The 12,818-nt window shown below is 38.2% G+C and overlaps 2 protein-coding genes across 4 annotated transcripts; both read left to right on the top strand.

Annotated features, from left to right (window-relative positions):
• Window positions 1-10: 10 nt before the first annotated feature.
• Window positions 11-2,980, top strand: LOC135674667 (mediator of RNA polymerase II transcription subunit 21-like). The gene is made up of 5 exons (XM_065184738.1): window positions 11-171; window positions 852-1,078; window positions 1,438-1,509; window positions 1,649-1,700; window positions 2,758-2,980. Exons 2-5 carry the CDS (start codon window positions 866-868, stop codon window positions 2,832-2,834), a joined length of 414 nt encoding a protein of 137 aa, XP_065040810.1. The 5' UTR covers window positions 11-171; window positions 852-865; the 3' UTR covers window positions 2,835-2,980.
• LOC135674666 (uncharacterized) lies at window positions 1,438-11,914 on the top strand. Of its 3 annotated transcripts, XM_065184736.1 has the most exons (10): window positions 1,438-1,509; window positions 1,649-1,700; window positions 3,239-3,513; window positions 3,799-3,923; window positions 4,006-4,470; window positions 5,898-6,025; window positions 6,359-6,528; window positions 9,767-9,844; window positions 10,554-10,698; window positions 11,221-11,914. In XM_065184736.1, exons 5-10 carry the CDS (start codon window positions 4,362-4,364, stop codon window positions 11,641-11,643), a joined length of 1,053 nt encoding a protein of 350 aa, XP_065040808.1. In that variant the 5' UTR covers window positions 1,438-1,509; window positions 1,649-1,700; window positions 3,239-3,513; window positions 3,799-3,923; window positions 4,006-4,361; the 3' UTR covers window positions 11,644-11,914. The 3 variants fall into 3 exon arrangements, with proteins under 3 accessions (XP_065040808.1, XP_065040809.1, XP_065040807.1); XM_065184735.1 differs by lacking the exons at window positions 1,438-1,509; window positions 1,649-1,700; window positions 3,239-3,513 and having other exon boundaries at window positions 3,767-3,923; XM_065184737.1 differs by lacking the exons at window positions 1,438-1,509; window positions 1,649-1,700; window positions 3,239-3,513; window positions 9,767-9,844 and having other exon boundaries at window positions 3,764-3,923.
• The last annotated feature ends 904 nt before the right edge of the window (window positions 11,915-12,818 follow it).

Below are 12,818 nucleotides of genomic sequence, written 5' to 3' on the forward strand. Positions count from 1 at the left end.
CTCGTGATTCGTGCAATCCGGGCCGGTTCATTTGGTTCCCTCGGGCATCCATCCACGGGTTCTGAGTGTAGGGTTCCTCTTCTCTTCTTTCCTAGAGGCGTCATCGCGTGTTGCTTGCTTTCGCTCTTCTTCGCGGGATTCGGCTCTCGGTCGCGCCTTCCTCCGTCGCCGGTAAAATCTCTCTCTCTCTCTCGAAATTGATGTCCCTTCCTCTCGGTTAGTAGATGTGAAGCCGATCGTGGGGGTTTTCTGCCAGCCGGGTAGCTGCCGGGTGGAGACTTAGGTCCAGCATGGGGTCTCCTAATGCTCTCTCTCTCTCTCTCTCTCTCTCTCTCTCTCTCTCTCTCTCTCTCTCTCTCTCTCTCTCTCTCTCTCTCTCTCTCTGTCTGTGTGTCTATTCTTAGGATGTTGCCCAATGCTATTTTAGTCGTTTACAAGATGATGTTGGGACTGTTGATCTTTTTGCAGAATCAACGCTGGATAAATGATCGACCGTTTGATTGAGTGAGATGCATTTGTTTTTTATTTTCTTCTACCAATATTAGATTGACTTATGAACGGAGCAAGATTGAGTTTTGAAATGGAGACATTGGGTATTAGATTCAGTACGAGGAGATTGGGGTTTCGTTAAAGAACTGTATGGTTCTTGCTTCTTATTTTTATCAGAGGCATTTAGATAAGTAACATCTTTTTTTCCCATATTATCATCGTCATATCAAATACCAACAATGAAATATTAAGGCACCTTTTTTTTTTAAGAACCTTGTTAGTGGCCATAAATTAACCTTTTTTTTTTTGCTTCTCTGTTGTTCTGGCGATTTTGTTAATCGAGAAATGTTTTGTTTGTGTAGTTCGAGTGCGTGCAATGGATATTATCTCTCAGCTGCAAGAACAAGTTAATACTATGGCTTTGCTTGCCTTGAATACCTTTGGAACCTTGCAGAGAGATGCCCCACCTGTCCGATTGTCTCCTAACTATCCTGAGCCAGCCACTAATCCCTCATCAGCAGAGGAGACCCTCGACATCGTTGAGCAGCCTAAGATGATGAGCACGGCTCTTGTTCAAGCTGCAAAGAAGGTAAATGTGTCTGATCTTTTTATTGTGTTGTGGTGAATGTCTTTGTAATATCAAGTATTCCAAACATGTTTTAGCTAGTGGATGCACAGAGAGACATTTAGGCAGGAACCCCCCTTCTTCTTCTGCTTCTTGGTTTCTCATCCTGTGCAATTAGAATTTGCTTATGCAACTAATCTAGATTTATATACGTTTCTGTTCATGCTCTTATCTAATCTTTGTTAAATGACAGTTTAATGATTCGAGTGCCTGGTCTAGGAAAGCATAATGCTCTTTGTAGCTTGGCATTGTGTTACTTCAAAATATTTGCATTATTGGTAAGAAGTGTGTTTGTCTGACAGGCATATCTGCTTATTTGACAGTTTGATACACTTGTTGCTGCATTACCATTGTCAGGAGAAGAAGCTCAGCTGAAACGAATTGCAGAACTCCAGGTCAACTGAATTATTTTGACTAGTTCTCTCTTCTATCTATTATGCAAAAGACAATTATGACACATCTCTGAGTTGCTAATGTCAGTGAGCTTAAAAGAGGTCGGGATGGATAATCTTACACTTGTCATATAATTTTCAGGCAGAGAATGAAGTTGTAGGTTTGGAGCTCCAAAAACAACTGGAAGCTGCAGGTGTGTTCTGTGTCCGCCATTCTAAACATTTAGGTTTCTTGCATGTTTTCCCATTATTGCATGTCTACTTTCAGGTATATATCTTCACTTAAAGACACTTCATTTGATCTGCACACATATTCTTTAAGATATTTCTCACATTGAAAATTGTTGAAGATCACAAAGTTTCTCTAGTCATTATTATATGCAGATGAAATAAAATAAGACCTTTATTTTTTTCTTTACTTTAATTGAAAATGGAATTTCAGTTCCTTTAGATTTAGATTACTCAGAAAATACTGGATCCCCACGTACACAAGAAAATTGTTGATAAAATTCAAAAAATAGCATTTTTAATTGACCCAATATATTTTTGTATAGGATAAAAAAGATGTTCTGGATATTTGCTATTGTTCTTTACATGAGATCTAATTTAATAATTTTGTTAATATTGTATTATAATAATTTAGTAACATTCTATAGTAAAATTTGAATAATAGGCTCTGGTATATAGTTGACAAGTTAATACAAGACAAACAGTTTATATGAAAAGATGTAAAAGAATAAAGAAAAAATGTTTTTAAAAGGCCATTTATCAACGAGCTCTCAAAGGTAGTTAAAAAGGTTATCTTATGATATTTGTTTGTACGAAAGCTGTTCTTAAATTGAAGAAGACTCAATAGGCCTCTTGATTCCCTTCCTTGGTTGCTCTATTTTTGGAGCCCGCTTGAATTCTTTTCATGTGATAAATAATGTTTATATGACTTTAATAGGGACATATATAAAATTACAATATCTTGGTCACATAGATTTTGAGGGTTTTTTTTTTGTTCCCTGTGTTCTATCTGGCTATTTGTTATTTTTGGAGGGCTTTTCTATTGGTAACAAGACTCAAATAATTCTGTACAATTTGCTTTCCATGAGTTGTTTTAACATTACAAACGTCATCTACTAGAAAGATTAATTGTGACCGACATAGCTAAGTGGCTAATATTAACAGAAACTACATTTTGCTAAGGGATTTAATGTTATTCAGTGGTGTGCCTAATGCTTCTTGAATTACCTTTTGCTGCTGCAGAACAAGAATTGAAGCAGGCTCAGGAGCTATTTAATCTAGCAGCAGATAACTGTTTGAACTTAAAAAAACCCGACTAATATCTATGGTTTGTAACTTTTTGGAACTACTTCCGAGCTGTAACTTCTGTTTATCATGTAATTTTGGTTGTCATTTTTAAAGATGCTTTCAGATGTGTTGCACTTGCCATTGCCATAATCCATCAGTCATCACATTTGCACTTCTACTGAGTATATGTGTATGTGCTACGTTAAAATTCAGAGGGCCAAATATTTTTTTGTTGGAAAGACTTTATGATTTGCTCAATTTGTTATGTTTTTTATCCATTTGCATTGCATAATGTGTATATTATGGTCTTGCGTGATGTATATAAACCCAAATCAGCAGTATTGTTTCATCCATTCTCATTTCCCCTTCATAGGATTTTATATGCTATTTCTATTCACATGCACACTAATCATCCTACAACGACTCGTATTCACAGCAAGTCCTCCGACGCCTCCGGTATGCGCTGCAGGTTCGGCCTCCACCGCCGCCGGCGTTGTGCACGGTACACGACGACGCCTGCGCTCATGATGTCGCCGAGGACGTGGTGGGCTGACAACCCTCGTGCGTCGGCGTGCGTCAGCAATCTCTGCAGCTGCTTCCTGGTGATCTTGATCTTCACCACCGTGGAAGAGAGCCCCCCTCTCTCCCCCTTCAGATTCTCCAAGGTCCTCGTCGCCTTCCCTTCCCCGCGCCGATCGGTCTTCTCCTCCGGTGAGTCCCAGTCCTCGTCATCGACCCATGTCCGGACCCGGTTACTGCTGCAATTCCCCATTCTCTTCTTCGTCGTCCTTCTCTCCTCGAAGAAAGACTGCAATGAGTAGTGGTCATAATGAGTTGCATGTCATGATATATATATGGACGGGAAGAGCAGCAAGTTTTAGGATAAGAACGAGTCAGAGTCGACAACATTCACGCAGACGTGCCATTAACTTGATGCTTTTACCAGTTATTATACACTGTGGCGGAACCATTCAGCGAACCTTTCATCCGTGTCAGGAATTGGTCCATCGTCCGATGTAGACTGGACATACAGCATCTGTGAGTTCAAATAGCGACTCTCCAAGAAAGAGGTTGAGGCCGCGACGGCAGGATTCATTGACCTGCACAAAGTAATTAGCTCGGTAAGCATTGGGGAACGTGAGAGGCAGCTTCCATTTACTTGGATTTGTTCTGTACTAACTGCGTCTGCCTTTCGGGTTGCAGTAGGCGTGGAAGGAGGTCGCCGGAGCAGCAGAGGGGCTCGAGGAGGTGGAGGAGAGGGGGCCTTAACGGGGGATTGTGAACAGAGGAGGAGTGGGCGTTGGGCCGCCCGGTCCGGGTTAATGTAACGGGCTTGGTGTAGCGGCTCGGTTTTATTATTACCCTATTTAACATGGTACACGCATGCTTTAATTCCTGTGCAAGTATCTCGAGCCAGTTGCGAGATTGGATCCGGTTCGGCCATTTTTTTGCAGATCGATTTGAGTCAACTTGAACCGGATAACTCGGTCTAATTCCAAAGAGGCGTATATATTTTCTGTTCGCCTCTCCTCTCGCGATCTCTTCCTCATTCTCCGCCGATGGAAAAGGGGAAGTCGGCGGCCAACGAGATCACCTCCTCCCTCGAGGATCTGCATCTCAAGCCGCGCCCTAAATCCACCCCTGTGGTTTCGCCGTTCGATTCTTTCGGTGAGTCGCGAGTTTCTCTGTTTATTCGATCCTTTTTTTTTTATTTAATTGGTTTCTTTCTATCTCCGTGGATTTTGGGTGTATCGGATTGTTCAATATTGATGCCTTTTTATGTTTTTTAAGCAGTCGTTCTAATGGAAATCAATTGATATAAGGCTCTGTTGTAATTGAATACATGTTTCTTATTCTTATTCAATTTTTTTCGGTGGAGCTTGTATGTTAACCTGTTCAGGTGTGTGATATTTGATGGCTGATTTAATGGGTAGCCTCTTTTAGATTTTTAGAAGAGGAAATTAGGGTTTTGACGCAAGTTTGACTTAGAAGTAACAGTCATACTAATCTTGATTTTACACATCTTGATTGTTTGTTTTTTAGCACTTAGTACTTGGTTTCATCTGATGCTAATCTAAGCTAAGTGGGATGACATGACGGAATGTTATCGTTTAGAAAATTTAGATTTTTTTTTTGTGTTACATGTTATTGCATCAGGCTGTAATTGGAAAAAGGTATCTTATAGCATAGATTTTATAGATATTTGGAAGGTACTAAATATAATTAAAGGGCCAATCCACATCATCGTGTAACATAACAGAGGAATATCATATTCAGATATATGCAACAGATTCATTTTTTTTATGATGTTTACCAATTTAACATTTCCTATACTGCTTCTTCAGCTTATTCCTATGACGAGACATGATCAAAATGGTCAAGCTGGCCATTCTTCTGATGTAATTTAACGCATTACTAGACTAATTAATTATATATAAATGATACAAAAGGCTGGATTACCCTGGAATCAAAAGTTGACCTAGTGTTGATTCTTGGAATTGCTATGCCTAGTGTTAAGTTCGACGAAGACTTGCCTTACCTCCTTATAGTCCTTCAGCAACTTGATCTTCCACTTGGACTGCATTAAACTCCAAGGTATGGCGGCTCATTGATAATGGTCGAACTCAACAGATCAATCTGATTAAGAATTTCTATGTTAACTCATTTAAGTCATTTTTTGGAGTCAAAACTTATTACCTTGGCTATTTCACTTTGTTTTGTTGTTGATTAGACAATTGATTATGATATAGCTTTTGTTGAGGTCTTTAGTCTTAGAATTAGTGACTTATTAAAGTCTAGGATTAAATTGCCTTGATCAGGGAACTTAGGTTGTAACATTTGTATTGTTGTGTTTTGAAACTTCGAGCATTGTGGTGTGGTGATCTTTGTAACTTTATGCATGTTTATTGGGGCTATGTAGTTGTGGAGTGTTCGTCAACCCCATTCTATGATAAATTTGTTTCATAAGGTTTAGTTGGCATCATCCCTTAAGATTTGTGATTAATGAATATTGGTACATGTTGTTTTATCGATCATTATCATGTTTATGTTCATTATATTGAATTTTTTTCTTCTTTCTTTGTTTCTATATTCAGCTTTTCCGTTGAAGAAAACTAAGCCTCCAAGCCTAGTGAACTTGTGCCTTGGAATTCTCGGGCGATATCTAGAGGACATCATTGCAGATATTTCAGAGATAGCAGCAGGATTTCCACCTGATATTAAGGTTGGAATAAGATTTTGGTTTCATTCTCAATGTTTAATGTCTTTACTTTCCCTTTTTAATGACTATGATGGTAAATAACTATTGTCACATTAGCTTTGGTTAGGCCATATGAAACTTATATGGTATTAATGATGATATATGAAACTAAAGAGACTTTTCAAATTTGTTAGCACAATTTGAAGAAACAGTATCATCGTACAATATATTTTGCATGAGCCTCAGGCCTCCCTAAGTTAACCAAATCCTCAATTCCAGCTATGCTACATGACTGGAGCTTTTTGATGGACTTGTTCGGTTAATATGGCAAAATCTGAGTTTGCAATAGTTTTGTAGTTGGTGCTAGTGGCAATTGCGAGGAGGCGGCAGTTACTGAACGATGATGTTCTCATTTCCCTGGCTGAAGTTTCATGGAAAATTCTAGATTTATCTGGATCAGATGTGACTGACTTTGGCCTTAGAAAAGTGGCAGAGATTTGCATCGACTTACGGGCCATTGATATTAGGTTTGGAGCTGAAACCGATGGTTGTGCTCTTTTTATACCATATGCTTGTTGTTTTACTATATTTAGTAGATATATTTTTCGTATGAATTGCTAATTTACACTCTTTAGCATCATTTAGTCATTTGGCATATCTCAATTTAGAATCATATATTTTGTTCACAAACAAACTTTATACTGAAGTCCTTGAGTAAAAGAACAGTTTCTTGATGAATGACATTGTAACAATTAGTCTAAGTTTCATAACTCTCAAGTGGGGAATATGAAGAAAATTTTTAAATTTCATTCCAAGCAGAAGCCGTCATAAAAAAATAAGATGGTCAAAATAAAAAATCATTATATAATAAAATATTATATATATGTTGTTTAACTATGACAACCTAAACTATGGTTTCCGTATTGTCACGGCCTTAGCTGGAATTGCCTAAGGCGTGAGGCACCCTTGCGGCCAAGAAGCGAACTTAGCTTGCGTTGCCTAAGTCGCGCTTCGCCCTTGCGATATTGCTCCGCAAAGATCAGCCCACTTGTAACCTCTCGTAGGTCCTGAAGGACCTGTAAAAGAGAAAGTTGATTAGTTCGAAAGAACGAGCGACGGACAAGTCCTGACGTCTCGCGAAAAGAGGGAAAGCTTTACAAGCAATTCAGCGAGCACCTTGTGTGCACAAGAGAAAAGAGGGAGAGGGGGAAAACAAGGGCTTTAGAAGGTTGAACGAACAGCTACAAGCCCACAAACAGCTGCTCACCGAGTCCCGGGCGCGACAACAAGTTCCCGTCAAGGCAACGTGCGAACTTGCGAATGAGTGTTCAACGCCCGGTACTATACCGAAGCCCCATCCAGCCCTGTGCCACCCGGGGGGTTCAAAGGGGCTGAGATGGTTGACGTTTTGGTGAGCGGAGGCAGATTCCAGAAATCAGCCCGCGACACACGAAAACAGAGCTGTTTTGGGGTTGTTTTGCTCGGTTCGGTGAGCGGTCGCTTTGTAACGCTGCAGCTTGTTCGAACTTACATTTTTACAAGCAAAATGACTTAAAACCAAGGCAAAACTGTCACGACCTGAGTCTGATGAGCTAACTGGCCAATAACTTCATTTTGGTCCTTCAACCACGGACCAAAATGCTTAAGCGGGAGTTTACGTAGCACACTCATCAGGCCCTTATAAGCTAATCATACACATTGCCCACTTCCGATGTGGGACTAATGGGATGTTACATTATCCTCAACTCAATTAGCTTGACGTCCTCGTCAAGGTCCAACATATCCCAGATCGAACCCTAGCATAGTGCATGTGAGGATTAACTCAGTGGTGGCTCCACACCGTGATGAGTTCTCTGACTCCATCCACGAGTAGCCCTTTCCTACTCGAGCCCTCTCACCCTGCCCAAATGCTAGGTCGGCTCTGATACCAAATGTCATAACCTGAGTCTGATGAGCTAACTGGCCAATAACTCCATTTTGGTCTTTCAACCACGGACCAAAATGTTTAAGCGGGAGTTTACGTAGTACACTCATCAGGCCCTTATAAGCTAATCATACACATTGCCCACTTTCGATGTGGGACTAATGGGATGTTACAAAAACAGGCTGCCAAGTAACTGTACATGTAGATGAGAGCGACGAATGGCTCGTTGAACGGAGTTGTTGCGGGTGCGCAACGACCGTTCGTGACAGTATGCTAAGGTATATCAACTGTATCAGTCCAAAACTATACCCACGAACCAGTGTACCAACGATGCTAACATGTACTGATGTATTAAACTGTTTTTAGCATTTATTTATTGGTGCACTAAGACATGCATACCATTCTGGTTGGTATACACCTATCTGATGAGATTTTGGTACTGGTATAGTACCTACAATTTCAATATCTTTTTGACTAAAATAATTTGGAATCTCTTAGGTGAAAATTTCTTTGATTGAATCATCTACTTATTTTATGTTTATTCTTTAATATTTATGTACAAAAAAACTGAATGAGGATTGTACTGTTCATCAGTATTAACCATGATTTCAGCTAGAATAGGCATGCCGACCACATTCCCACCATTAAGAAACCCAAAGAAATGGAGATCACTTTTCTATCTCTAGGATTGATTTTCAATGCCATACAACAAGTTGGTTGGAAAATGGATGAAAACAACCTTCAGTTTCATATTGCTCTTCCATATAGAGGAAATGTAAAAGCTTAAAACTTTTACCTAGTTTCTGGCGGATTATCTTTGTGTTGGATTGGGGAATGAAATGGATTATCTGACGATGGTGAATAGTCTCAATTAAGGTTGGGGTCAAACAAGAAGTAGTGGCATTATATATCTATATGGTACTGAAATAGTTGAAAAACCAAGTTATTCAGTTGACTGAATCTATTTTGGCCATTCAATTTTTGTTCAGCCGAGTTGCCAATGTGGTGTGCTACAACCTAGCACTGTAGAGATTTATGGAGGGGTCGATATTGTTCCCTTGCCCACATGGTACATGCACACATATGAGCATATGTGGAGTGAAACAGGATCCATGGTCTTCAAGTTATCTTTTCTCAATTTGCTGTCATTGTATGAGTTTATGGCCATGTGATTGTAAAATTACTTCCATTGTAGTCGATCATTGCCTTTGGGTTTTGAAGTCCTCAAAACCTTTAATGCCAAGACTAGGTTTATGATTTCTGATTCTGTAACAATATGATTAAGTTCATGTTTTTTTATTCTGTAACAATATGATTAAGTGTATGGTCAATTTAAACCATTTATTTCTGGTGCTTGGTGTATAACCCAGCTAGTTAACAGCTACGCTTTTTATGCCCAAACAATTAAGTTCAACTTAGTTCACCAAGATTCTGTAATTGAATGAGATGCTGCTGAAATAGGAACGACAACATGAATTTTCTTCAAAATTGGTTGCAAATAACAACGTGGTACTAAGTACTTATAAAAAAGTTCACTTTGTTTCAGAATTTGCATGGCAATCCTCTTGGTTAATTTTGGGCTTTATTATCGTCAAAAAGAGATTGAAAAGAGTCGATGCTTGTATTGTAATTTATTTTCTTCTTGCGTTACTTTAGCTCTTGAATTCTGTTAAACTATTCACTTCTATATCGTTAAAGAGACCCAAAAGTTCTATCTGGAAAAGAAATAAAATTAGTAGCCTTTTCACTATAATTAGGACTTAGTTACTACTTTGAGCTCTTTGATTTAATATTTTTTCTCAACTTTATACATTTTTCATGATGACTTGTCATTTCTACAGTAACTGTGGCAAGATAACCATTGCTGGTGTTTCAGAGCTTATTTATCATTGTCACTCGTTGGAAACTTTGAGATGCGGGTACAATTTTTTATTATAACTATTATTTATATCTCTCTTTTTGAATGGTTAATGTTAATTGATATTATCAATTGAATTTTTTATAAAACTGGACTTGTTTGCATGGTCATTGTTTCATGTTTTTTGTTCTCAACTTTCTTTTGACTTGTAACAGATATTATAAGTCTGTATTCCATGCTTAACCAAAGGGGCTATATGCCTCTGAACATGCGGAACAAACTTCAATTTTTTTGAAAGTATATGTTGATCTATGCTTGAACCTCATTTGTATTTGAGGGTGAGCATCAAATAGCTTAGCACATATCTCAGCCGTAAATCATGCAGATCTTGGTCATGTTACATATACATGGTATAAGATTCTTTTGGTTGGTCCAAAGAATATAATGATGCACAATTTCGTTAATGTGGTGCTTTTGATTCGTTTTACAGTATGCCATCAACTAAGAGCTTAAATGATTTAAGACTTGGTACTGATGTAGTTGCAGAATATTTAGGTGTTCTTTCTATGTAGTTGCAGACTTGGTACTGATTTAATTGTTTGCTTCTTTGTTGTGTCCCTCTTGATTTTTTTATTTAATTGTTTGCTTCTTTGTTGTTGTGTCACTCTTTCCTTTTTTATTATATCATGCTTGCTATATTAGTGATTTTCTATTTGAATAGATATCCATTATTGATAAAAGATTGTGGAAAAAGTAACATTTGATTGCAGAGGGTGCCCCAGGAGTGAAATCACTGCTCGGCAGTGTGTGAGTATCTTGAAGCCCAAATTAAACCACGTAGAGGAAGACTCATGGGAAGAGTTGGAAAATGTGGACATTGGAAGTGGTTCCCAATCGCTATGCTGGCTTGTATGGGTATGTATGCTTTTGACATTATTGAGTACTCATTGTATTTCTTTTTTATTTTCTTCTATCTTGGAACCTCACAATATGCTTTTTGGCTATTTTATAATTGGCAAGTTTGATACATAGTGAAGAATGGTCATGCCTTCAATATTTTCATATTTCCTGTCTTTAAACAGGATAAGTTTACAATTTATGCAAAACATAGCAGTACCAATGTTGCTTATGACCAAAGTAGCTGCATGATCTTTTCCTTTTCTGTTCTAAACTTCTATGATGTTTCAGAGTGAACCGTGGTATTTTCAGTTTCTGTCATCTTCTCTCTTGCTTATCAGAATTTTGCTGCTAGAAAGTTGCACTATGTTCAAGGCTTCAAAGCCTGACTTTTTGATTTTATAAGAATACTTGAATAAATCAATTTGTTATTCATTTGAAATTCACTTAATATTATTAGTGAAATTTCAGTAGTCAAAACTTGTATAGTTTTTTTTTTTTTTGCAACATGTAATATTCTTTTCTATGCATCTTCTCCAGCCAAAAATAGATGATGATTCAAAGGAATCGTTAGCTGTTGAATGTCCTCGAATTGTTGTCAATCCGCAACCTTTGCCTCGTGGCTTCCGTGGGTTACAAGTTCCCAAAGAAGCATTAGCCAATAAAGCTTTGGACCATTTCATAATTGATGGCATTGATCCCAAGACCTGGGCTGTTTCTGGTGCTACAAGGAGGCCTCCTGCACCTGCACCCACTGCCTCTGATGATACCCCTGAACTATCCATGGCCGAACGATTCAGGCTTGCTTTCTTAGAGAGGGATGCAAGGCTGGCTCCAAAGAGAGCAAAAAATGCAAGGCAACACAGGCGACGAGCAGAGAGGGAATACCTAATGAACAGCTCAAGTGCCAAATCCGTCATACTTGCCTCCCAAGCTAGCAAATTCTTGCACAACAAAAGCTGACGAACAAACTATATTTCCCCCTGTTCATACTAGTTTCGTAGATGTATTTGTAGCAACGATGGAGTTCATATGTATAATTTTTCCTCCCAGCTTGTATCCATTTACCATTTACAGGCTGACTTGTGAGTTCTTCACAAAAGGGGCACAAGAAATAAATTTACTCGTCATCTGCTCATGTAAGAGTGTTTGGTAAATTAGTTGAAAATTTTGTGTGTTCTGTGTGGGTGTTCTTTTTCGTCAAGATTCGAATGAAATGTAAAATCTTGCTACCTGTCGTCTTTCCAGCGGCTTTTGCTACACTGAATCATATTGCATCTACTGATTGTGAATTATTTATGCTTGGTGAGATCTCCATGAAATGTTCATCTTCTTTGGGTTATGATGTGTATGATTACATCTTCTTTGAGTGTTATAAAGTGTTGCCCTTTGGAATACTCGATATCACTCGAGCTATGGGTCAATTTAGCTAGGGTGAGTTTGCTTCACGATACTTGATGTGTGAACATGAACTTTTACTTTGTTGATTATATTATTTCTTATTTCATACAAAATAGAACTTGGAAACATTGCTAAAATAATGAAAATGTTCCATAGTGTTTTTTCTGAGTCAACCTTGAATAATACCGTTAACGTGAATCTGAATCCTATATGAAAAAGATGGAAGGTTTTGTTGTATCATGCAACTTAGCCTAAAACTATAAATCTTATGAATATGGATCTTAATTGATAATTAAATATATATTTATTTTTATAGATGTTAGTAATCGTAAAAAAATATATACTTGATCGTAAATAGTTAAAAATTATAATTTTATTATTATTATTGTAGTAGTAGTAGTATTGAATCTCGAACTATAATTGTTCTTATTTGATCAACTACTATGTGGTGTCCGAGATGGAAGGAGAGGATAGTGGTCACTCTCCACTCGTTTGCTCACGTGGGCAAGGGTTTAGGGCAAGTAGTTATATATTCCTCTACCTCCTTGTTGTCTACGTAGACAAGAGGCTAAAGAGAGGCTGTCGTAGGTATGTCTCCTTATAGAATATTTTATAAAATATTTTATCTCTTTACGATCAAGCGTAAAAGCTCATCTTCAACACAATGAAGAGGGGCGAGGGAGAGGTTACCTTTTTTTACCACTTGCATCCATACTCATATACCTCGGGTTACTAAC

The sequence above is a fragment of the Musa acuminata genome, chromosome BXJ1-5 (assembly GCF_036884655.1).
Source record: "Musa acuminata AAA Group cultivar baxijiao chromosome BXJ1-5, Cavendish_Baxijiao_AAA, whole genome shotgun sequence".
In the NCBI taxonomy this organism is placed as follows: Eukaryota; Viridiplantae; Streptophyta; class Magnoliopsida; order Zingiberales; family Musaceae; genus Musa; species Musa acuminata.

Excerpts from the sequence above, each read along its gene's own strand:
- LOC135674667 (XM_065184738.1), top strand. The coding sequence starts at position 866 with ATGGATATTATCTCTCAGCTGCAAGAACAAGTTAATACTATGGCTTTG. Across the intron at positions 1,079-1,437 it reads TTGTTCAAGCTGCAAAGAAG|TTTGATACACTTGTTGCTGC; the intron begins GTAAATGTGTCT and ends CTTATTTGACAG. Across the intron at positions 1,510-1,648 it reads AACGAATTGCAGAACTCCAG|GCAGAGAATGAAGTTGTAGG; the intron begins GTCAACTGAATT and ends TATAATTTTCAG.
- LOC135674666 (XM_065184736.1), top strand. The coding sequence starts at position 4,362 with ATGGAAAAGGGGAAGTCGGCGGCCAACGAGATCACCTCCTCCCTCGAG. Across the intron at positions 6,529-9,766 it reads TTACGGGCCATTGATATTAG|TAACTGTGGCAAGATAACCA; the intron begins GTTTGGAGCTGA and ends TCATTTCTACAG. Across the intron at positions 9,845-10,553 it reads TTGGAAACTTTGAGATGCGG|AGGGTGCCCCAGGAGTGAAA; the intron begins GTACAATTTTTT and ends ATTTGATTGCAG.